Consider the following 26883-nt stretch of genomic DNA (forward strand, 5'->3'; position numbering starts at 1 on the left):
TTCCCCATCTCGTGAAAATCTCATCAATGAGGATACTTGCTATCTGAGATGCTTTGGCCACACGTAATGGAAACAGTTCAACCCATTTTGAACAATAGTCTACTATGACTAACAAATGTTCATTCTGTTTTGGACTATTTGGAAAAGGCCCCATCAGGTCTACACCCAACATGTGTCCAGGCTCAATGACAGGAGTAGACTGTAGGCAGCCTGACAACTTGGAGAGGGTTGGTTTATTCTTCTGGCATGTTTGGCATTCCTTGCAGTATTTCCATACATCACTTCTCAAACTTGACCAGTAGGCAACTTCCATCAATCTCAACAGCGTTTTAAGTTGAGCCAAGTGTCCACTAAGTGGGTTGTCATGTGCATATCTTAAAAACTCAGGTCGTAAACAAGCAGGTATTACCAGCAGTAATTTGGGCCCTTTTTGTCCGTCCGGGACACTACGGAACAGGAATCCATTTTGAATAACATAGTGAACTCTAGATGGTTCTGGACTTGTCTGTAAATTAGCCTTTTGGCACAACTCTTGTATTTCTGGGTCATTCTGTTGTGATGTCTGACCAGTCAACAGGTAAATTGGCCGAGACTCCAGAATCTCTGGTGGCTTTAGCCATAGCAAGCATGTGTGTTGAGGTAGTGTCCAAACTTTGGGATAATGTATGTGGGACAGTGTTACACTGTCCTTTTCTATACTTCACCTGGAACTCATAGCCTTGAAGTCGAATTGTCCAGGAAGTTAATCTGGATAAAGGTTTTTGATGTTGGCAGACCCACGTTAAAGCGGTATGATCAGTGATTACCTCAAATGGTGTTCCTTCCAAATATGCTCTCCATTTTTCTATAGCCCACACCACTCCAAGACATTCCTTTTCAGGTATGACTGAAGTATGACTGCTCTGCTCTGCTCTGCTCCAGATCTTGTATTGAAGTACTTTGGACTGATTGCATTACTCTTGTGTTAGCATGGGGAGGTTTAGGAACTGTTTCTCTATTAAGTTGTGACTTCTTTCTTTGACCCTCAGAGTTAACATTATTCCAATATCTTTTTGATTATCTTTTTGATTTTGATTATGATCTGTATAAAGGTGATATGGAACAGTTGAAGAGTTGAGTTGAGTTAAGTTGAAGAGCTTTTGGAGTATGAAGGAAAGTAAAATCTTTCCCCACAAACTTCCCTTCAAGGACCATCTTCCAGACAACACACAAAAAGTCCTTCTATAAAATCAAAGATATAATAAACAAATAATCCAAATAATATATTATAACTTTACACACTTTCAAAACCAAATGAAAAGAGAAGCTAAACACATTTTATACATAATATAACATCACAGTTGAGCATTAAAACAAATGTTTCCCCAACCAGAGCTCAAGAAGCACATGGCAAGGTCACGCTTTAGCTTTTGCATGCTACACCTCCTTCTACCCTATTACCTGACTTATACCAAAACCCTCTAGTGCCCCTAGTGGTGAGGAAGAGCAACAACCCTATAACAGGCTTGTGACTGTTATAAAGGGGTGGTTAATTCTGATTTCACTTTTTTAACTTTAGTTAGTGTGTAATGTTGCTGTTTGAGCATAAAGAACATCTGTAAAGTTACGACACTCAAAGTTCAATGCAAAGGGAGATATTTTCTTATACAGAAATCGCTACAACAAATGGCTGGTAGGAACTACAATGAGCTTCTTCCCAGGTTAGTGATATCACACACCGCAAAATTTAAATAAACCACACCCCCGAGAACACACAACAAAGGGCGCGAGGCCATGTTGGGCTGCTTTAGAGAAGAGGAAGAGTTGTTGTAGTATAGTGTTGTTGTCATGCCGTCATTTTACACCGGACTGCTTCACAAACGCGGGTCAATTCAACACTGGATTTGCACCAAAGGTTAACATGACGGCACATGCTAGTGGATGAGTTGAACCAACTCCACAGCAACTACATAAATTTATCCACTAACCATTCAGAAACGTCCAGTTTCATTCTAAAAGTTGTAACTTCTTCCTGAGTCTCTCCATCAGTGTCGACTCCGGTTTGAACAATGTAAGGCTGAACACCGTTACTGACAATCCTCATTTTGGCTGCGTGAGATTCTCCAGCTTTGTTGTTGTTGAGCTGTTAAAGCTCCGCCCTCTTCTGGAAAGGGGACGGGAGCAGCAGCTCATTTGCATGTAAAGGTACACACACAAAAACGGTGTGTTTTTGCTCACACCCAAATAGGGGCAAATTTGACAAGCTATAATAAATGATCTGTGGGTTATTTTGAGCTGAAACTTCACAGACACATTCTGGGGACACCAGAGACTGTTATATCTTATAAAAGGGGCATTATAGGTCTTCTTTATAACTCTAGTTGAAACATGTGAGTTTACTTTGGTCTTTTTTTACTTGGAGAAACTGAGAAGCGTAGATTTGCTACCAAAGTATAGAAGTGATCTTTGATGGCAATTTTTCTTTAAAAAGCCATATTTCTGGCATTTGTAAAACTACTTTTTTCCATCTTAAAAATGTCTCTAAATTACAACATAAGCTCTTAATGTCAAAAGCAGAAAAGTTAAAGTCCCCCTGTGGTGAAAATCAAGTTTATTTAGTCTATTTTGTGTTTTTAATATGCTTTAAGACAAACCATGTTCAAATTCATAAGTCAACACCATTTCTGAGTATTTTCTCTTTAAAAAAGCAGTGAAAAAAGACACTGGTGTTTGTGACGTCACAAACTATCTTGTAACCAATCACGGCAACGTGCCGGCGGGCTTTAGCATATCATTAACTGACCAAGCAAGGGAGTCTCGAGAGAAACCAGGTTATCCCAGTATATTTTTCTGTTGAATATTGAATATACTGAATATATTGTATATTTTCCGGGTAGATTTAGCAATACAGCGGGTGTATGATGTGTATTACGATGTTATGATGAACTACATGCCTTTCTCCACTGACGTTCTGGGTTGTTCAAAGCGTTTTTAAGAATACTGATTTTTAAGAGGCAGCTGTCTGACTCTGAAGAACGGGAACATGGTTTGTGTAACATTAGCAACACATTCCCTGCTGAAAAATCCAGCTGAAACCAGCCTAAGATGGTTGCCTGGTCTTAGCTGGTTTAAGCTGGAAGCAGCTGGTTTTAGCTGGTCTCCTAGCCTGGGTTAGCTGGTGTTCAGCTGGTTTAAGTTGTTCCCCCAGCCTCCCAGTCTCCTAGTTAACCAAATCCCCTCTAAAAGCAGCTATGACCAGACTGGGAGACCAGCTAAAACCAGCCGGGTTATTCAGCAGGGTTATTAGCTGTTTGATAACATAGTCAAGCAAAACGCTAATCATATTATCTACAGTTATGTGTCCGATGTTGTAAAAAGTGATACCATAGTGCAGCGTTTACCTCAGTAAGTTGACCGAGTGGATCTCTGAGCTCATGTGAGTGAGTGGAGGCGGGGCTTTTTATCATATTCATAGATCCACGTATAATAAATGAGGCAAGGATGTAGAGTTACATTCAAGCTATTTTAAGGCATTAAGAAATATTTTCACAGGAAAAAACGTTGTATATATGTAATTTTTGTGATCAAAGATGAGTTTTAGGCCACGTGTCCATCAAAGTGCTTGAGAGCGCTTCGGCAGTGCAGCGTTTTTTCAGTTGAGACACTTTTCTTGCTGTGATATGGAATATCCTTGGAAGTGTTACTAGCATCACATTTCACAGATAGTTTGTTTCTGTACTGTTTCTATATAAAAATGTCAATACAATCTAAAGTATTTGCTCTGGCTCTTGTTTTAAATTATTTTGTTACGTTATTATGCTTCTTGTTGTCATCTGTTGACGCTGTACAAGCAGAATGTGGTGGTTGGTCAGTGTCATAATTGTCCCACCCCTCCTCCACTCTGATTGGACGGCTGGCTAAAAAGTGACAGTGATGAACGCTGCGTTTTACTCAAAGTTGAACATTCTTCAACTCGAGGCGACCAGTGAAAAACACGGAGTGCTCAACTCTTGAGTGTGAAAAAGCAGCTCAGTCACGCTCGTTACGCTCCTGCTGTTTAAAAAAAAAGCGGCGCTCCAATTGAAAACAATTGGAAAAGTACGCTAGCCACTGGAAAAAACACTTTTGGTTTTGATCAACACTTGAATGTGTGTATGTTTCATAAAAGAGCAACATTTTGAGCAAAAAGCTGAGAAATATCGCATTTTTTGTCAAAGACTTCATCCGGATGGGGTTCAGAATGATGATCAAAACACAGATGGAGTAGATCAAGTCCATCAACACCTCAAAGCTTCACAGTCATATAGCTCTTCCTGGGTCGACATTTCATTCTGTAACATTAGTTTTGATTTATATGCTGTTAATTAATGATTATTACATGTGTGTCAGCAATGCTTCTATATCTTGTTTCTGCTTCTTCTTTGCCTGTGTTTTGATCCGGAGATTCTGTACTCTTTCAGAAGATGTGTAATATCGCCCCCTACCATATAACAGTGAAAACACAGAAAGGCGGAAAATTTCATCAATGACAGTGAAAGAGTTAATGTAAAGCTTATGAGCCCTATCTGAAGCGCATGGCACAGATGCACTTAGGGCGTGTCCGAATCTACTTTTGCTAGTTTAATGACGAAAAAAATGGCCGGTGCAACAGGTGCATGGTCCAAAATGGTTGTACCTATTCTCTTAATGAGTAATGGGTGTGTTTTGGCCATAATGTGCAATAAACCAATCAGAGTCTCATCTCACATTCCCTTTAAAAGTCAGGTGTGCTTGCGCCATGGCGGATTCACTATTTACATGGTGGAATATAGACACCCTCAGCCTGACGAGTCACTCTAAATACACGTGTGTATTGCCACGATTAGTTAAATAATTAGCCAAATTTATTCATCATTACTGCAAATAGGTAATTCTGATGCATGCAATGACTATCCATTATGACATGTAGGCATTTTTATCTTCATGTACATAATAAATATTTTACATTGTAATTTTTTTATTTGTAATGTTTGGCATGTTTGTGTGCTGCTGCGCGTCCCTGTGTGTGTAGCAGTGCGTACGAGTGTTGTGAACCCGGCTATAGGCGCATATTACCAACACGCCCTTTAAATAACAAAACAAATATTATCACATTGACTTTAGACCAGGTTTTTGTTGGTCAATAGCACAGTCATTTTCAGTTCCTCAAAATAGCAACACGCCAACAACGCACCTGAACACAACTCGTTTTCAGACCAGCACACCCGAGAGCGCACAAATGGACGTGAGTGCATTTACTATTTTAACATGAAAATGATAATTATGTCGGGCTGAAACTAGCAAAAAACACTTGCGTCATGTCTGGCGTCGTATTGCGCTGGGTGTATGACAGGACCCTATATGTGGCGCACTGCTGAAATTGTGTAATAAAACATGGGGAGACTCTTGAACCTCAGATGAGAAAACTTGAAAAGTTTATTGATAAAGACAAGCAAATACAAACGCAAATGAACAGCAGTAGTAGTAAAGTGAGATGTGTGTCTTATCTGAGAGAAATATAAACAATGAAACTTACAAATAACATTTATACAAATTTGACACTGAAAGAGAGACAGCAGAAGCTCTAATAATCATTAATATTTATTATGAAGAACCTTTAAAGTTCAACATTCTGCTTCAGATTTCAATACTTTCTGAAAAAGATGAACACATATAGCCATAAATTAATAAATCTCACAAATATTTATATATGCAGAAACTGTTTGTGAGAAATGACACAATGACATATGAATATGTGCTTGGTGTTGTTCAGCTCTTCCGGATCTGATGTCATAAACCAGAAGAATGACAGTAGCCACGCCCACCAGAGCAGAGAGGACCAATCGGATCACAGCAGGGCTTGACATTAACTTTTCTGCTCACCAGCCACTGTGGCTAGTGGTTTTCCAAAGTTACTAGCCACTCAGAATTTTCACTGGCCACAATTTTAATGTTGGTAAATTACATTTTATATGATTAAAGTTGACTTTGTTATGCTTAAATTACTTTATTTTGAGTCATTTTACTTGATTTAAAACCCTTTCAAACTTTTGAATGCAGATTGACCACCCAAATCAAGACTACATTGTATATCAGCTGGTATGTACAGGTGGGCAAGAGGTAGACAATATGAGCATGGGCTAATATGAGAAATTTGATAAGTTATTTGTGTTAGGCTATATAAAAGAACAAAGAAGCAAATTATAAAAACAATAGTAAATTAAAAATAATCTTTTTTCAGTTACAGTAGGTTTATTTAACATATAGCCTAGCCTACATTTATTTAACATCTTTTGTTGTTTGATTAACATTAATGACAGACAGGTAGGCCTATTTAATTGCATGGACGTAACTGACGCATATTCAGTTATTACCCACCTGTTTACATCCACTTAAGCCATAACCGACTGTATTCACGCGAGGTACTCCACACGATGGACATTTAGACATCTGTGCACGTGTATTTGACTATTAAGGCGCGAGGAGAACTGATCGCGCGTGCAACAGAGAGAGAGCCCACGCGAGAGAGCGCTTCTGTTGTGTGTCATTCAGCGCAATTCCGCCTATCCCTCCTTCACTAACTGCACATAAATAACGAATTGTGTGATTGGATTGTAATTTTGTGCTACGACGATCTTTGACGATCATTTGGCTGTAAACTGAAATTATATTCAACCCGCCGAAGTGGCTAGTGGGAGTGGCTGTCTTACCCGCCACAGCTGAAATCTATCCGCATTTGGCGGGTTGGCGGGTGTTAATGTCAAGCCCTGGATCACAGCTTCAGTAGGACCACAACAGTGGACAGAGTCTGAGGAATAAAAACATCAAACTGAGATCAGCTCAGTCAATAAACACTAATATCAGCGCTGACATCAACTAATATCAGCACTGCCGTACCTGAACATGTGTGACAGAGTTGAGTGATGTTGAGATGTTGAGTCTGGTTGATGAAGGGATTGTTGATCACACAGCTGTAGGAGTTTTCATCCTGATATTCCACCTCCAGAGATAGAGAGAGATTGCTGCGGTGATATGACATCTTGGCCATAGACAATAACCTGTTTCCTTTGTACCAGTAGAGAGTCGCACAAATCACATTCACAGCTGAACACACCAATGAACAATTTGATGATGAAGAACATTGTGACGAGTTACTGCTGATGACAGGAACAGGCAGACGAGCTGGAAAACATGAGAGAAAAAATATAAATGAGGATGAATGAAGATGAATGAAGATATTCAAGAAACATCGAAAGGAACCAAAACTGATCAAAAGTGTAATGTAATATTAACATGTAATAGAAAGTAAATTTAAGGTAATTAGTGATTTTAGCTAATTAGTCATGAGAAGATACTTCTTCAGATCTAGCTGTAATAAATAAAACATGTGAAACTGATATTTAACTCACCGTAGACAATGAGACGAATTATAAATGTATTACTCAAAGTGTTCGTCTTCAGTGTATAAAGTCCAGCATGTTCAGTTGTGATGTTTGTGATGGTCAGAGATCCAGTTTGATTGTCCAGCTTCAGTCTGTCTCTGAATCTCCCATCAAGAACATCATCATATACAGTGAATCTGTCGGCCGTTACATTGATTTCAGCTATTAAAGTGTTTCCAAACCTCCACTGAATCACATCATCATCTTTTATTTCAGTAAGATCAGAGTCTAGAGTGTGTGAATCTTCCTCCCACACTGACTCCTCTTCATCACCAAACACACCTGAAGAGTTTTTCACAGATTAAATCTTTAAAATCACTTGATGTTGGTTTGATGAAGCTTCACTAAAATGCTTTTTAATAATTTAAATGTGAAGTGAATAATATTCTGCAGCAGCACAACATCACTTCAAAACTGCACTGTAAACCCATATAAGTTGGCAAAAAAAAAAAAAAAATGAGGCAATCGGTGAAGTCGAAACTTTTAAGTTAAGAAATTTAAATTTTTAAGTAAGCAGAACTGACAGATTTGTATTTTATACTCAAACATTTTAAATGTCCTTAAATTGAAATATTTGATTGAACTAATTCATATATTTAACTTAAAAGTATCATGTAATCTCAACATAAACATTTTTATTAGTGGAAACTTGGCTAGCTATAACTAGATATTACAGAAAATGTTAGCAATAGCACGATATAGCACTTGCTGAATGAGTACAGCAATATAAAGCATTTAACAGGTTTAATCTCAAACCAAGCCGCATGCTCCGCTTGACACCATGATGGAAACTCGCAAAAAACCCACATTAACAGAAACTCTTCTGAATTAGCACAACAAAACATTAATCACTACCAAATCTCCCACTTAACAATCTTGTACAAATACATTATATAACACTTAATTTTAGCATTTACTCTCCCTTTCGAGTGCCATGGGCAAAGCATGCTGGGAAATAGAAATCCCAGCCCAGTTCGTCTAAATTAAAAGAAATTAATTCAAGAAATTCAGTTTACTTAAAATATATCAGTTCTGTGAACTCAAAAGAAAAAGAACGTGCTAAAAAAAAAAAAGTTAATTTGACTGAAATAATTTGTTAAGTTTGTCCTACTCAAACCAATTAATTATTTTGAGCGTCAGGGTTTACAGTGAGTATCTGAGCTTCATATTTATTTATTTAATCAATCCATAACAATTTAGAGCTGAATTCAAACTTGATCCGACAGTAAAATCACAGTTCAATTATTTCTATATGAGACTAACTGTAACGTGTTTGTTCTGTTTAGGTTTAGTTTTCTCTCTGTTTGCTCTGTTTCTATCATTAGTTAATTAATCCTAGACCCATTTCTGTTCTTCCAATTATTCTCTATTATTTAAATTGTGAGTTTTGTTCAGTTCATCGTCCGGTATCGTTTATGTGCTCCTCATGATTCTCCTGTAAATTGTGAATGTTAATCTTCTCTAACTAATTTAACCAGTAATTCATCACATGGTAGCAAAACAGAAACAACTGAAGCCATAAAAACATGTTTAAAACTCACCATCCAGACGCCAGAAACACAAGCAGAACAAAACGAATTTGAGAAACATTTTCTTCATCGGTTCACTGAAAATGTCTGAAAACACGATCTAAAACACGACAGGACTGTGATATTTATCTGGTTAAGTGTGAATCCTCCCCCAACCTCAGTTAGTTTCCGCTCACTCATCAGTCCTTTAACATCACGAAAATCAACAAGCTTCTGCTGATCTTACATTTTCAAATGAAACAGGAGAGAAGATGAAGAAATGCTTCAACCACAAACACCCAGCAGAAGCTGTTAAATCAAACCACATTTCTGTAGAGATAAAAAAAAAAAAAAAACATTGCAGGGTTCACTTGATGCAAAAGCCAGTAAATCATGTATAATGTTTGCCAGTGTTGTTATAACAAAATTCACGAGTAATGCAAACATACAGTAACCTGTGACTGTAATCGTTAATTTAGAGAAATATCATTTGGTTACCAGACAGTTTTGGTCTTGGGAGACTTTGATGAGAAATGCTTGAGCTCATAATCATCAGATGTTTGGCTTTTTGATGGCAGACTTTGGTATTTTGGCAAATCTGAGCAAAATAACTCTTTTAAAGGGGTGGTTGATTATGATTTTTTACTTTTTTAACTTTAGTTAGTGTGTAATGTTGCTGTTTGAGCATAAACAACATCTGCAAAGTTACGACACTCAAAGTTCAATTCAAAGAGAGATATTTTCTTTTACAGAAATCGCTACAACAAATGGCTGGTAGGGACTACAACGAGCTTCTTCCTGGGTTGGTGACATCACAAACCCTAAAATTTACATAAACCCCGCCCCCGAGAACACACAACAAAGGGGGCGGGGCCATGTTGGGCTGCTTTAGAGAAGAGGAAGAGTTGTTGTAGTAGAGTGTTGTTGACATGCCGTCATTTTACGCCGGACTGCTTCACAAACGAGGGTCAATTCAACACAAAAGATGAACATGACGGCACATGCTAGTGGATGAGTTGAATCAACTCCACAGCAACTACATCAATTTATCCACTAACCATTCAGAAACGTCCAGTTTCATTATAAAAGTTGTAACTTCTTCCTGAGTCTCTCCATCAGTGTCGACTCCGGTTTGAACAATGTAAGGCTGAACACCGTTACTGACAATCCTCATTTTGGCTGCGTGAGATTCTCCAGCTTTGTTGTTGTTGAGCTGTTAAAGCTCCGCCCTCTTCTGGAAAGGGGGCGGGAGCAGCAGCTCATTTGCATGTAAAGGGACACACACAAAAACGGCGTGTTTTTGCTCACGCCCAAATAGGGGCAAATTTGACAAGCTATAATAAATTATCTGTGGGGGATTTTGAGCTGAAACTTCACAGACACATTCTGGAGACACCAGAGACTGATATTACATCTTGAAAAGGGGCATTATAGGTCTTCTTTATAACTCTAGTTGAAACATGTGAGTTTACTTTGGTCTTTTTTCACTTGGAGAAACTGAGAAGCGTAGATTTGCTACCAAAGTATAGAAGTGATCTTTGATGGCAATCTTTCTTTAGAAAGCCATATTTTTGGCATTTGTAAAACCGCTTTTTTCCATTTTAAAAATGTCTCTAAATTACAAGATAATGTCAAAAGCAGAAATGTTAAAGTCCCCCTGTGGTGAAAATCAAGTTTTTAATATTGTTTTTAATGTTATTTATATGTCTATGTGGTGTTTTTAATATGCTTTAAGACAAACCATGTGCAACGGTGTGATATGGAATATCCTTGGAAGTGTTACTAGCATCACATTTCACAGATAGTTTGTCTCTGTACTGTTTCTATATAAAAATGTCAATACAATCTAAAGTATTTGCTCTGGCTCTTGTTTTAAATTATTTTGTTACGTTATTATGCTTCTTGTTGTCATCTGTTGACGCTGTACAAGCAGAATGTGGTGGTTGGTCAGTGTCGTATTTGTCCCGCCCCTCATCCACTCTGATTGGACAGCTGGCTAAAAAGTGACAGTGATGAACGCTGCGTTTTACTCAATGTTGAACATTCTTCAACTCGAGGCGACCAGTGAAAAACACGAAGTGCTCAACTCTTGAGTGTGAAAAAGCAGCTCAGTTACGCTCGTTACGATCCTGGCCTTTACGTAGCGCGCCCATTGAAAATAATTGGAAAAGTACGCTAGCTGCTGAAAAAAACGCTTTTGGTTTTTAACAACACTTGAATGTGGGTAAGTTTCATAAAAATGCAACATTTTGAGCAAAAATCTGAGAAAATCGCATTTTTGTCAAAGACTTCATCCGGATGGGATTCAGAATGATGATCAAAACACAGATGGAGTAGATCAAGTCCATCAACACCTCAAAGCTTCACAGTCATATAGCTCTTCCTGGGTCGACATTTCATTCTGTAACATTAGGCAGATTTATAATGATCGTGTCATTTATGTGTGTCAGCAATGCTTCTATCGCTTGTTTCTGCTTCTTCTTCACATGCGTTTTGATCCGGAGATTCTGTACTCTTTCAGAAGATGTGTAATAGCGCCCCCTACCACATAACAGAGAAAACACAGAAAGGTGGAAAATTCCTTCAATGGCGGAGAAAGAGTTAATAATGTAAAGCTTATGAGCCCTATTTTAATGATTTAAGCTCATGGTCTGAAGCACATGGCACAGATGCACTTAGGGTGTGTCTAAATCCACTTTTTTTGCTAGTTTAATGACAGAAAAAAACATGGCCATGCAACATGGTCCAAAAGGGTTGTACCTATTCTCTTAATGAGTCATGGGTGTGTTTTGGGCATAATGTGCAATAAACCAATCAGAGTCTCATCTCACATTCACTTTAAAAGCCAGTGGCAGCTTCACTATTTACATGGTGGAATATGCAAGTGGAAAGACTCAATGCTTCTGCAGAGAGGAATCCTTTTATTTGTAATATTTAGCATGTTTGTGTGCTGCTGCACGTCCCTGTGTGCGTAACAAGCAGTGAGCCAACAAATGGACGCGAGTGCATTTACTATTTAAACAACATGGCGCTGAATGTGAAAATGATAACTGTGATGGGCTGAAACTAGCAAAACAAAACTACGCACCTAGTGTCGCATTGCACTGGGTGATGTATGACAGGACCCTATATGTGGCGCACTGCTGAAATTGTGTAATAAAACATGGAGAGACTCTTGAACATCTGAGTGAGAAAACTTTATTGATAAAGTCAAGCAAATAAGACAAACACAAATGGACAGCAGTAGAAGTAAAGTGAGATATGTGTGTCTTATAAAAAAAATATAAACAATGAAACTTACTTACAAATAACATTTTTGAAAATCTGACACTGAAAGAGAGACAACAGAAGCTCTAATAATCATTAGCATTTATGACGAAACCTTGAAGAACCTTTAAAGTTCAACATTCTGCTTCAGATTTCAATACTTTCTGAAAAAGATGAACATATATAGCTATAAATTAATAAATCTCACAAAGATTTATATATGCAGAAACTGTTTGTGAGAAATGACACCATTAGGCACCTGATGTGTGAATATGTGCTTGATGTTGTTCAGCTCTTCTGGATCTGATGTCATAAACCACAAGAATGACAGTAGCCACGCCCACCAGAGCAGAGAGGACCAATCGGATCACAACTTCAGTAGGACCACAACAGTGGACAGAGTCTGAGGAATAAAAACATCAAACTGAGATCAGCTCAGTCAATAAACACTAATATCAGCGCTGACATCAACTAATATCAGCACTGCCGTACCTGAACATGTGTGACAGAGTTGAGTGATGTTGAGATGTTGAGTCTGGTTGATGATGGGATTGTTGATCACACAGCTGTAGGTGTTTTCATCCTGATATTCCACCTCCAGAGGAAGAGAGAGACTGATGCTGAGATTAGACACACTGATGCTGGACAATAACCTGTTTCCTTTGTACCAGGAGAGAGTCACATGACTCACATTCACAGCAGAACACACCAATGAACATGATAATGATGATGATGAAGAAAAGTCTCTACTGATGACAGGAACTGGCAGATGAGCTGAAAACATGAGAGAATAAAGATAAATGAGGATGAATGAAGATTTTCAAGCAGATGAGGAAGAAACATTGAGAGGAACCAAGACGGATCAAAAGCAGAGCATTAAAAAAAAAATGTGTTAGAAAGTAAATTTAAGGTAATTAGTAATTTTAACTACTTACCCTAGTGAAAAAAGTATGCTAAGTATACTTGCAGCCAGACTAATTATCAGTATATTTCAAGTGTGTTAATGATTAGTTAACTTAAAGTGTGCTATTTTGAAACAACTAATTTTGTACTAAGTATATTTTAGTTGTAATTAAGTCGTATAAAAACACAACTTTAAGTATATTTAGTGTACTTTTGTGTCCTAAATTGGAACAACTTCAAGTATACTTAGTACACTTAAAGTATATGCCTGTGTAGGGACTAATTACATGCTTGATTAGTGATATTAACGTGTACTTAATTTGTCTTATAAGTACACTTTATTTGTGTTATAAGTACACTTTATTTCTGTTTTAAGTATACTTTGTGTTATAAATATGCTTTGTTATAAGTACCCTTTATGTGTTATAAGTATACTTTATTTCTAATAAGTACACTTTGTGTTGTAAGTATACCTTATTTGTTATAAGTACACTTTATTTGTGTTGTAAGTATAATTTATTTGTGATATAAATATACTTTGTGTTATAAATACACTTTATTTCTTGCAAGTACACTTTATTTCTTGCAAGTACACTTTATTTGTGTTGTAAGTATAGCTTATTTGTTATAAGTACACTTTTTTTGTAATTTAAGTACATTACAAATTAATTACGAGTGTCTTCCTGTTACGGTTGCTGGTGTAGAGATGAGGCAGATACGGATTTCCACAATAACATATACTTTTACTTCGATAATCAAAGGCAGGAACACCACACATACACATAAACACAACAGAGAACGGACAAGGAGTGCAGGGAGTGAGTGCCATATAAAGGGAGTGATGATAATCAAGTCCAGGTGCAGGTGATGAGTGATGATGAGGAGCTGACGAGGGAAGTGAGTGCAGGTGACGAAACAGGAGGATCATGGGAAATAGAGTCCAGGGGAACAAGGAATCTGTAACAGTACCTCCCCCTCCCGGTAGGCGCGTCCTCGCGCCGTAGATGGAACAACCGGGAGGGGGGCGGGCGCCCTGGAGACCTCAAGCCGGTGCAGGGGGAGGAGCAGACTGGAGTGGAGGTCTCCAGGGCGGTTTCAAGAACCATGGCGGGTCAGGTGCAGCGGGCAGCCATGGCGGGTCAGGTGCAGCGGGCAGCCATGGCGGGTCAGGTGCAGCGGGCTGCCATGGAGGGTCAGGTGCAGCGGGCTGCCATGGAGGGTCAGGTGCAGCGGGCTGCCATGGAGGGTCCAGAGCCTTTACCGAGGCCTTGATGCCATCGAACCCAGGAGGCGCTGAAGGACCGGCGGGAGATGGCAGAACCGACGGCTCCACCGACCGAAGCACAGCCAGGGCTCCAGAAGGCCGCAGTTGAAGACAGACGACATACAACAAAGTGAACACCAGGGGGAGTGAGGAAGCCAACTGGAACGGAGGGACGGAGGGACGGAGCGGAGACGGAGGAGTGCAGTCCAGAAGTGAAGGCAGGCTGACGAGTGACCAAGGTGTGAACGGGGGCAGGATGGAGACTGGTGAGACTGGTGGGCTGATGGACCATGGTGGAGTCGAGGGAGGTTGGAGCCAGGGTGTAGGTAATCGCCCAGAGATCCGAGGTGGAGATCTGGGCGAGGGGGCTTGAGGTGGAGGTGCAGTGCAGACACATATAGGAGGAGGCGGGAGAGGGAGGCAGGGAGGGAAAACAGTCTTTGGGCTGGAGAGTTCAATAACAAAGTTCATCATAGGAGCGTGCTCGTGACGGGCTGAAGCGGCTGGCTCAGCGGCGGCAGGAGCGGCTGGCTCGGCGGCGGCTGGAGCTGAGGGCTCGGCGGCGGCGGCTGGAGCTGAGGGCTCGGCGGCGGCGGCTGGAGCGGAGGGCTCGGCGGCGGCGGCTGGAGCTGGAGATACTGGCTCGGTCCAGAAGTCAATGAGCCAGGCTGCATCATCTGGCGGCTCGCACAGGGATGGAGCGGCAGGCTCGGAGAGGGTTCCGAACACAAGCAATATCCAATGAATATATTATTTTACAGGTAATAGTATATACTGTATGCTCAGTACCTTTGGCTTATTCCAAATACTAAAAATTACACACTTTGCAGTCAATAACAATACACTTTGTTATTACTTATACTTTGTATAATATAGTCAACATTTGTAGTGGATCAAAACCTTTCATCAAGTCCTAAAACCTTCTTATTTTGATCCACTTCAAAAGTTGACTACTGTACTTTGAATTGCATAATCTCACACACAGTATTATAATTGTGCTACCATTTAACCCTCTGGAGTCTGAGGCTGATTTGGGGCTTGGAGAAGTTTTGACATGCCCTGACATTTGTGCTTTTTTCAGTTGTTCATAAACATATAAATGACAAAAGTGTCATTACACTGTATTCAGCACAAACTAGGCTACAATAATATGTGAGGAACATGTATGTACATGTTTGTATTTTTGAAGGAATAATGTTTATGCGTGGTTATTGAAAAAACAAAAAACTTAAGTCACTGAAATAAAAAAAGTATATTAAATCTGTGTTCACAAGACTTTTGGGTATTAGAGGTTGTAGACTAGAGTTTTTGCTTCAGAATTATGTACAAATTATGCTGCCTACTCCTTCATATAAAACAATATATTGATTTAGTTTTTGTAAGACACTTTTTGTCAAGAAACACTGTATGCGTTGGGGCGTGAATCTGCATGAATAATGGGCCATTTACACCTGAGAAGACAAAAGAATCACATAATAATGACCTGAAATGACTTGCATATTAATGAGGCCTTTCAGTCAGGTAGGCTGTGAAAAAAACCCTCTGTAATAATGTCTCAGCTCATCATAAACAGCAATACTGTGAAATATTATTACAATTTAAAATAATGGTATTCTATTATATTCTTTAAAATATAATGTATTTCTGTGATGCAAAGTGTCTGAACAATTATGTTACCTCTATGGCATTTCATATAGGCTTTTAGCTTAAAAGCATGCACATTTGGAGAAATATTGATGGATTCTTATATATTTATGTCAATTTTCTATATTGAGAAGTAATATTTATTGTCATCACTATGAGTGCTGGATACTGTGTTTTCAATTCATACTTGCAGCCGGAGGGCGCTCTTTACACCTTTAGTCCACAAATTATTCTAAACAAGAAGAGGACATTTCAGGAATGGTGTTTTCAATTCATACTTGCAGCCGGAGGGCGCTCTCTCTACACCTTTAGTCCACAAATTATTCTAAAGAAGAAAAGGAACTAGGAACTAACGGCATGTCTTCTAGAGATCGCTAACCATTTCTTTAACATCCAAATAAACGCTTTTCAAGACAATAAATACACGATTGAGACGATGAATGCATGTATTGCCTCTGAATTTGCGTCTGAATAGCGCTGGCTCCGTGGGCGTGGCCGCATTAGCAGATAATGAGCTGAATCAAGGACTTCTGACATGGCTCTCTTTTCATACAGATTACATAAACACAGAATGTTTGTTTTCGATTTGACTTACACGATTTAAAACCTGACATTTCAACGTTTCTTTAGACGTGTCATTTTTTTTGTCATTAGTATTCATAAGTTACAGTTCATTTTCTGAGAACTATCAGATTGGACTTCGTTCAGAGGGAGAGGAGAGATCACGCATCATGTTAGTTTTATTTATTTTACAAAAAGCACAACATTGTGTTTTTACTCTGAGTGTATACAAATAAAAGAAGACATTCTATAGTTTCAATTGATATATTACTTATGTCTCTATGACAAAAAATGACAGAGTATTTTAAGTCTGTTTTGCTGCAATGTGAAAAAAATCCTGCAAAACGCGCCGACGCGTTTTCAGACCTCAGGGAGTTAAATAGCACAATTATGGAGGGAAGGGGATTCAGATGAGTACCATAATGTCAGCAGCTCTGATTGGCTGAAGGCAGTGAGCAACAAAATCTGATTGGTCGCAGACTAAGTTGAAAAGACATTTGAATTCCCAGTCAAGTTCAACCACTCAACATATTTTTTTCGCATGTAATGTTACTTGTGCTGCTGGTGTGTTGTTCAATATAGATTTGTGTGTACGATTGTAAAATGATTCTGCCAGTGTGAACTTATTAAACATCTTCACTCATATTTGGAAATTGTATAGGCTACACTGCATATATAAAAAATGGGCTTTTAATGCATTAGTTAAACTGAAATAAATAAACACAAGTGATAAAATGAATTCCAAGGATGAATAAGTAAACTTAAAAAATATACTCAAATTTAACTTTAGATACACTACAACTTCAGGATATTAAATAATGTATTTTTTAAATATACTTTCAATGATCATTTTCAGCACACAGTTAAAGTATACCTTAAATATATTTTTATAAAGTGCAAATAAATACACTTTTAAAAAATAAACTGAACTTACACTTCAAGTATATTTTTCTAAAATATATTTTTGTAGAAAATATACTAAAGTACAATTATTTTAAAGTGTGTTAAAAGTTGTATTGTGAAAATATGATACTAATATACTTTTTATATAATTAAAAATAGTACATTTTTTGTTAGTATATTTGCAATTTACTATAGAAAAAGGCAATATATTTAAAATACAATAAAGTATACTTTTTTTTCACTACGGATCAAAGACAGTGAGACGAATAAAAAAAAGGTATAGCTGAAAGTGTTGATCTCTAGTTCATAATTTCCATCATGTTCAATCGTGGTGTTTGTGAATAACAATAGTTGGTAAGAATATTTAAAGGTGCCCTAGATTATAAAATTGAATTTACCTTGGCATAGTTGAATAACAAGAGTTCAGTACATGGAAATGACATACAGTGAGTCTCAAACTCCATTGTTTCCTCATTAATATTTACACCCCCAACTTTTGCATATAACAGCTCATGTTTTAGCCAGTATTAACGTCAAACTCATTCAGAATCAAATGTAAACATCCACAAAATACATTCCATACTTATGTGATCTGATATGCTGCATCGAGAAGAGTTTGTAAAGATCCATTTTGAGAGTTATATTAGCTGTGTGAACTTACTGTATTGTTTATGCAATGTTTACTGAAGTCGCTTGGAGTCGAGCTTGGGGGCGAGAAGCATGAGCATTTGAAGGTATACAGGCACAGAATCGGCGCATTTTTAATCCCACCCCAAAATAGGCAGTTAAACATGGTATAATAAATTATCTATGGGGTATTTTGAGCTGAAACTTCACAGACTCATTCTTGGGTCACCTTAGACATATATTACAACTTGTGAAATAGTGTTTTATAGGGTACCTTTAAAGGACAGAACAAATGATCCCTACTCACCGACACTGAATGCTTTTAATGAGTATCTCTGTGAAATCCACATCAGTAGTTTATAATCTCCATCATGTTCAGTTGTGATGTTTGTGATGGTCAGAGATCCAGTTTGATTGTCCAGATTCAGTCTGTCTCTGAATCTCCCATCAAGAACATCATCATATACCGTGATTCTGTCATCCTGTTTATTGATTTCAGCCATTAAAGTGTTTCCAAACCTCCACTGAATCCAATCATCATCCTTCATTTCAGTAAGATCAGAGTTTAGAGTGACTGAATCTCCCTCCTTCACTGACATTTCATCTGTAACACCAAACAGAGAACAAACAGAAACAGAGTTTGTAGTAGAGAAGGATTTTAAATACCTTTATGATTGCTTTTTAAAGTATATAATTTGATATATTTTAATTTCAAATAAATAATATCAGACAGAAAAGAAGCAAAATGGTGTTTGGATTAATAATTGTATCTGGTGATTAAAACATAAAATGGTGAAACTAATATTTAACTCACCAAAGACAGCGAGACAGAAATCAGTGGTCCAAAAGTTGTTTATCTTTCGTTCATAAAGTCCAGCATGTTTAGTTGTGGTGTTTGTGATAGTCAAAGATCCAGTTTGTTTCTCCAGCTTCAGTCTGTCTCTGAATCTCCCATCAAGATCATCATCATACACAGTGATTCTGTCGTCCTGTTTATCGATTTCAGCTATTAAAGTGTCTTCAGGTCCAAACCTCCACTGAATCACATCATAATCCTCCATTATTTCAGTAAAATCAGAGTCTAGAGTGACTGAATCTCCCTCCTTCACTGTCACTGACTTCACTGATCCTGATACCAAAAACACACACAAAAGAAACACAAACAGGGTTTGTCACAGATTAATACTGAAATCACTTCACAATGTTTTACTACACTGAATAGTTTAAAGGGGTGGTTCATTGCGGTTTCACTTTTTTAACTTTAGTTAGTGTGTAATGTTGCTGCTTGAGCATAAACAGTATCTGCAAAGTTGCAACTCTGAAAGTTCAATGCAAACGGAGATATTGTCTTTTAAAGTTATGGCAGTTTAATGCCTACAAAAATGACCGGTTTGGACTACAACAAACTTCTGTGATGGTTGGTGACATCATAAAACCTTGCTATTAACATAAACCCCGCCCCCGGGAACACGCAACAAAGTGGGCGAGGCCATGTGGCGCAGCATGTGGAAGGGGAAGATGTACACCGGATGCGAGCGATGCGTCAAAAGATATAGAACCCATTATAATCAGTGATATTTTCTACACTGGATGCGCCGCTGAAGCCAGCTTCCAGAATCTACACAAGTTCAATGCTGGATTTGCACAAAGGCTTTTACTGAAAGATGAATCAGTTCCCACTTTAACACTCTGAGGTCTGAAGTATCGCCAGCGATACCACCGCGGTTTTTTTCTTACCAGTATGAAAGAGACTCAAAATACTCTGTCAGTGTTGCACATACAATTAAATGTTATACACCATTTTAATCTGTGGAATATCTTCTTTTATTTGTGTACACTCAGAGTAAAAACAAAATGTTGTGCTTTTTGCAAAATAAAGAAAACTAACATGATGCGTGATCTCTCGTCTCCCTCTGAACGAACTCCAATCTGATAGTTCTCAGAAAATGAACTGTAACTTAGTGAATACTAATCACAAAAAAATTAGACTTATGTCTAAAAAAAACGTTGAAATGTCAGGTTTTAAATCGTGTAAGTCAAATCGAAAACAAACATTCTGTGTTTATGTAATCTGTATGAAAAGAGAGCCATGTCAGAAATCTGTGATTCAGCTCATTATCCGCTAATGCGGCCACGCCCACGGAGACAGCGCTATTCAGAGGCAAATTCAGTCAATACATGCATACATCGTCTCAATCGTGTATTTATTGTCTTGAAAAGTGTTTCGAATAGCCATAGTTAGCGATCTCTGTCCTCTGTTAGTTCGGTTAGTTCCTGGATTGCCTATTCTTCTTTAGCAGGCATTTGTGGACTAAAGGTGCACAGAGCGCCCTCCAGCTGCAAGTATGAATTGAAAACAGTATCCAGCGCTCATAGTAATGACAATAAATCCTGAATAAATATTACTCCTCTGTATAGAAACTTGACATAAACATATGAGAATCCATCAATATTTCTCCAAATGTGCATGCTTTTAAACTAAAAGCCTATATGAAATGCCATAGAGGTAACATAACTGTTCAGACACTTTGCATCACAGAAATACATTATATTTTAAAGTATATAATAGAATACCATTATTTTAAATTGTAATAATATTTCACAGCATTGCTGTTTTTACTGTATGTTTGATATACACCATGATGAGCTGAGATATGATCACAGAGGGTTTTTTCACAGCCTACCTGACTGAAAGAGCTCATTATTTATGCAGGTCATTAGAGGTCTTTATGCGATTCTTTTGTCTTCTCAGGTGAGAATCATCCATTATTCATGATGATTCACGCCTCCACGCATACTGTGTTTCTTGACCAAAGATGTTTTAGAAAATTTAAATTCTATTCTATTGTTTTATATGAAGGAGTAGGAACGATAATTTTTACATAATTTTGAAGCAAAAACTCTAGTCTACAATCTCCAATACCCAGAAGTCTTGTGAACACAGATTTAATATATTTTTTTGGCCTTATTTCAGTGACTTAAGTTTTTTGTTTTTAAAATAACCATGCATAAACGTTATTCCTTCAAAAATACAAACATGTACATACATGTTCCTCACATATTATTGTAGCCTAGTTTGTGCTGAATACAGTGTAATGACACTTTTTCCATTAATATGTTTATGAACAACTGAAAAAAGCAAAAATGTCAGGGCATGTCAAAACTTCTCCAGGCCCCAAATCAGCCTCAGACTCCAGAGGGTTAAAAGCAGAAACTGCTGTTTATCGGCCCCAAACTGTAAGTACGTTTTATTGTTTGTACATGTCTTTTAAAAGTATAGTTCTGTTGCTATTTTTGGTTTCATCAAGGACGTGAACAAATACCAACGCGTTTTTACTTCACTAGCCAGTTAGCTAAATTCTAGTGCATACTTCTCCAACAAATGCTAACAAACTTCTGTTCATAGACAAACAGCAGTTCATGCTATAAATTAAACGCTACCTTTACAAAAATTCAACTACTCAGTCATGTATTCAGCTACAGTAAAACTTTAATCAGGATAAAACTGTATACTGAAAGCTAACAAACAGCACTGACAGCATCTAAACACTTTGACACAAATACTAAAAAAAAATGAAATACCATTCATAAACATCCTTTAACGTCCCTGCTTTACCCTCTTCATCTGGGTCTGATTTGGCTCAGTTTGATACAGCAATATAGATGCCATTATTTACTTTTCCACCGAAGCATACGTAATCGGTAACAACGACTGGTAAGGGGCGTGGCATTTCCAGATGCTTCAGCGAATCACGATACACTGGGCCAGCTACCAATCTGAGCACACTGCGTATTTCGAAGGGAGTGGCTTCATAGAAGCAGGAAGTCAAACGAGCCGTTCATATGACAGAGGTGTAGAATAAAGGTAAAATATATGAAAAATACAGCGTTTAAAAAAAAACTACGCATTAAGACATGCTAAACTGCACCCCAAAAACACAATCAAGCCTAGAAAAAAACACTGAACCACCCCTTTAAAATGTCTGTTTGAAATAAACAATATCATAAAACAACAAAAGAAACAAAATTATGGATGAATTAATTTCAATTTTGCCATTAAAAAACAGGTTAAACAATTTTTTTAACCTCACCAAAGATACTGACACTGAACTTTCTCATGCTCACACTGTTGACCTCTAGTTCATAATCTCCAGCATGTTCAGTTCTGAAGTTTCTGATGGTCAGAGATCCAGTTTGTTTGTCCAGCTTCAGTCTGTCTCTGAATCTCCCATCAAGAACATCATCATATACAGTGATTCTGTCGACCGTTACATTGATTTCAGCTATTAAAGTGTTTCCAAACCTCCACTGAATCACATCAACATCCTTCATTTCAGTAAAATCAGATTTTAGAGTGGTATAAGATCCCTCCCTCACTGACACTGACATAAAAACTGTAAAACCAAAAACACACACAGAAGAAACACAAACAGGGTTTGTCAGATTAATACTGTTAAATCACTTCACAATGTTTTACATTAAATTGTTTAAAATGTTAGTATGAAATAAACAACAAAAGAAACAAAATTATGGATGAATTGAAAATGTTTTTTAACAAAATTTTAACAACACAAAAAAATTAACCTCACCATAGATATGGACATTGACCTTTCTCTTTCTCACACGGTTGATCTCTAGTATATAATCTCCAGCATGTTCAGTTGTGATGTCTGTGATGGTCAGAGATCCAGTTTGATTGTCCAGCTTCAGTCTGTCTCTGAATCTCCCATCAAGAACATCATCATATACAGTGATTCTGTCGGCTGTTACATTGATTTCAGCTATTAAAGTGTTTTCATTTCCAAATCTCCACTGAATCACATCAACATCCTTCATTTCAGTAAGATCAGAGTCTAGAGTGACTGAATCTCCCTCCAGCACTGTCACATACTCCTCTTCATCTCCAAACACACCTGAAGAACAGAGTTTTCACAGATTAAAACTTTAAAATCACGATGTTGGTTTGATGAAGCTTCACTAAAATATTTTTAATAATTTAAATGTGAAGTGAATAATATTCTGCAGCAGTAACATGGCACAACTAATGCTGTTGAGTATCTGAGCTTCATATTTATATTATTTTAATTATTCAATAAGTAATAACTGAGTTCTTGATCTGACAGTAAAATCACAGTTCAATTATTTCTATACGAGACTAACTGTAACATGTTTGTTCTGTTTAAGTTTAGTTTTCTCTCTGTTTCCATTTGCCTGAGTTCTCTATCATTAGTTCATTAATCCTAGACCTGTTAGTTAAACCCTGAGTTCAGTTCATCGTCCGGTATCGTCTGCGTTACGTAGTTGTGTTTCTCCTCATGATTCTCCTGTAAACTGTGTGGATTATTAGATTATTTCACTACAGCCACCGTCACTGACACTATCAGTGAATGTTAATCTTCTCTAACTAATTTAACCAGTAATTTATCACATGGTACCAGAACAGAAACAACTGAAGCCATAAAAACATGTGTAAGACTCACCAGTCAGACGCCAGAAACACAAACAGAACAAAACTAATTTGAGAAACATTTTCTTCATCGGTTCACTGAAAATGTCTGAAAACACTCTTTTTAGTTGATCTAAAACACGACAGGACTGTGATATTTATCTGGTTAAGTGTGCATCCTCCCCCAACCTAAGTTAGTTTTTGCTCACTTATCAGTCTCCTGTAACATCACGAAAATCAACAAGCTTCTGCTGATCTTACATTTTCAAATGATGCAAGAGAGAAAATGAAGAAATGCTTCAATGACAAACATCCAGCAGAAGCTCTTTATCCACCGAAAGATCAAACCACATTTCCGTAGAGAAAAAAAAACATTTCAGGGTTCATTTGATGCAAAAGCCAGTAAATGACATGTAAAATGTTTGCCTGTGTTGTTAAAACAAAATTCATGAGTATTGCAAACATACAGTAACCTACAAATGTAATCGTTCATTTAGAGAAATATCATTTGGTTACCAGACAGTTTTGGTCTTGGGAGACTTTGATGAGAAATGCTTGAGCTCATAATCATCAGATGTTTGGCTTTTGATTGCAGGCTTTGGTATTTTGGCGAATCTGAGCAAAATAACTCTTTTAAAGGGGTGGTTGATTATGATTTCACTTTTTTAACTTTAGTTAGTGTGTAATGTTGCTGTTTGAGCATAAACAACATCTGCAAAGTTACGACGCTCAAAGTTCAATTCAAAGAGAGATATTTTCTTTTACAGAAATCGCTACAACAAATGGCTGGTAGGGACTACAACGAGCTTCTTCCTGGGTTAGTGACATCACAAACCCTAAAATTTACATAAACCCCGCCCCCGAGAACACACAACAAAGGGGGCGGGGCCATGTTGGGCTGCTTTAGAGAAGAGGAAGAGTTGTTGTAGTAGAGTGTTGTTGTCACGCCGTCATTTTACGCCGGACTGCTTCACAAACGAGGGTCAATTCAACACAAAAGATGAACATGACGGCACATGCTAGTGGATGAGTTGAATCAACTCCACAGCAACTACATCAATTTATCCACTAACCATTCAGAAACGTCCAGTTTCATTCTAAAAGTTGTAACTTCTTCCTGAGTCTCTCCATCAGTGTCGACTCCGGTTTGAACAATGTAAGGCTGAACACCGTTACTGACAATCCTCATTTTGACTGCGTGAGATTCTCCAGCTTTGTTGTTGTTGAGCTGTTAAAGCTCCGCCCTCTTCTGGAAAGGGGGCGGGAGCAGCAGCTCATTTGCATTTAAAGGGACACACAAAAAAACGACATGTTTTTGCTCACACCCAAATAGGGGCAAATTTGACAAGCTATAATAAATGATCTGTGGGGGATTTTGAGTTGAAACTTCACAGACACATTCTGGAGACACCAGAGACTGATATTACATCTTGAAAAGGGGCATTATAGGTCCTCTTTATAACTCTAGTTGAAACATGTGAGTTTACTTTGGTCTTTTTTCACTTGGAGAAACTGAAAAGTGTAGATTTGCTACCAAAGTGTAGAAGTGATGTTTGATGGCAATCTTTCTTTAGAAAGCCATATTTCTGGCATTTGTAAAACCACTTTTTTCCATCTTAAAAATGTCTCTAAATTGCTCTCAATGTCAGATGCAGAAAAGTTAATCCATGCGTTCATGACCACAGCATATAAGCATAATAAAAACAGCAAAGTAAAATGTCTCTCACCTGAAACTTTAATACATTAGCTCATCCATGAACATGATTTTTGTCCTGTCAGATTGCTTTCCATCCGCTGTGGAGGTGAAGACGGCACTTCACATGATCATCCACAACGTCATAAAGCTACAGCTTTGTTATTGTTTTGAATAACTTACATACTGTGCCTTTAATGCAACAATCAGCACTACAAGCGTTTATTAATCTTGGAGCTCATGCTAGATCAGATACAACTGTAAATTGTGTGTAAATGTTAAAACTTAGATTAATAAATGCTTTAAAAGTAAGAAATATTAGTTCATGTTAAATAATGTTAACTAATATTAACAAAAGAGTTCAATAAACAGTTACCAGTTAAATTAAAGAGTACTTGAAATATTCGATTACTGATATTTGAGAAATGGACTTGATTTCTCGCATGAGAAATGAAGGCACAAATGGTCATGATGGTGTCTGTATAATTTTCACAGGCAGTGAGATGAATATCAGTGTGTGGGTGCGGTTATGAGGAGAAAACACACCCGTCTGCATTAATAATCACTGACGCAATCCACAGACAGGAAGAGCTGAAGTAAACGAGTGACACTTTACAGTGAGATCCCAATGCAGTTGAGAGTCAATGAGTGTTACTGCATGAAGCAATGAAACCAGAGACTCTCCGGCCAATGAAACATGATCACAAGTGGTCAGGAGACACACGGCTCTTTAACTGAACTTCTATAGGATGTGTGTGTGTAAATGTGCATGTCAGACATGATGCTGTAGTACAATCGCTCAAGATGGAGAGGGAAAATGTCTCATGATGTAAAACTTTTGCTGCTCTTCTGGAAGCTTTTACTGAGATACATGAAGAAAACCAGGTCATATACACCCAAAGATGATGTCATGACTCGCATATGACAAATTACACGCATATGATTGCAAAAACGAAGATGATCTCAAGAGTAACGCAATACAAACATAATGAAGTGCAGAAGATCTGATAAGGATCAACTTCATGTTTGGAAACTCTTAGAATTAGAAATGCACTTTAAGTTAAATAAATCATGGGAAAATAAAATATCATTTTAGACTGTCAGTGTCCCGGCGCACTTTTTTATGATCATCACATATTTTAGTAATCATCATTAATTTGGTATCATTTAAAAGCTTAAAATTGAAATTGCTTGAAATTGGACATCGAGTTACCATGAAAACAGTACTTTAAATCCTTTCAGCAGCTCAGTTTCTGTGAAATCAGACATTAATTAGACATATATGGCTTTGATTTTCTAGCAATTATTTTGTCAAATATATATTTTATATAAAACAGGAAACTTAGGGTGTGCCCACACTTGGCAGGTTTGGTTTTATGTGAATGAACTCTTGTGCGATTGCTCTGTTAAAAAGCGGTTTGTTTCACTAAGTGTGAACGCAGACATACAAACCCTGGTGCGCACCAAACAAGCGGACCGAGACCCCTGAAAAGGTTCGGTTTGACTAAAATATGAACGCAACATGGACCAAAGTCATCAAAAACAGGACGTGATGTCACAAGATGCAACCCTAAAAAGGACAGAATACTCAAGCATACATGGCTGACTATATTAGCAGTTATTTTGAA

The 26883-nt window shown here is 37.7% G+C and overlaps 1 protein-coding gene and 1 long non-coding RNA gene across 2 annotated transcripts in view; both read right to left on the reverse strand.

Annotated features, from left to right (window-relative positions):
* LOC125270828 overlaps nt 1–23872 on the reverse strand; it is a 455327-nt gene extending 431455 nt beyond the window's left edge. The window contains exons 1-8 of the mRNA XM_048194812.1: nt 23597–23872; nt 22706–23029; nt 22208–22510; nt 18931–19245; nt 18424–18720; nt 12906–12988; nt 12810–12828; nt 6895–6997 (exon numbers count right to left, since the gene is read on the reverse strand). Of these exons, the coding sequence (XP_048050769.1) occupies nt 6981–6997; nt 12810–12828; nt 12906–12988; nt 18424–18720; nt 18931–19245; nt 22208–22510; nt 22706–23029; nt 23597–23654 (1416 nt within the window). The 5' untranslated portion in view covers nt 23655–23872 and the 3' untranslated portion in view covers nt 6895–6980. The remainder of the gene's footprint in view (nt 1–6894; nt 6998–12809; nt 12829–12905; nt 12989–18423; nt 18721–18930; nt 19246–22207; nt 22511–22705; nt 23030–23596) is intronic.
* On the reverse strand, nt 12137–12738 carry LOC125270839. The gene is made up of 3 exons (XR_007185475.1): nt 12707–12738; nt 12474–12617; nt 12137–12378 (listed from the first exon to the last, which is right to left on the reverse strand). It is a non-coding gene; the product is annotated as an uncharacterized LOC125270839 (long non-coding RNA).
* Nucleotides 23873–26883: the final 3011 nt, after the last annotated feature.

Source organism: Megalobrama amblycephala, linkage group LG6 (assembly GCF_018812025.1).
Source record: "Megalobrama amblycephala isolate DHTTF-2021 linkage group LG6, ASM1881202v1, whole genome shotgun sequence".
Classification (NCBI taxonomy): Eukaryota; Metazoa; Chordata; class Actinopteri; order Cypriniformes; family Xenocyprididae; genus Megalobrama; species Megalobrama amblycephala.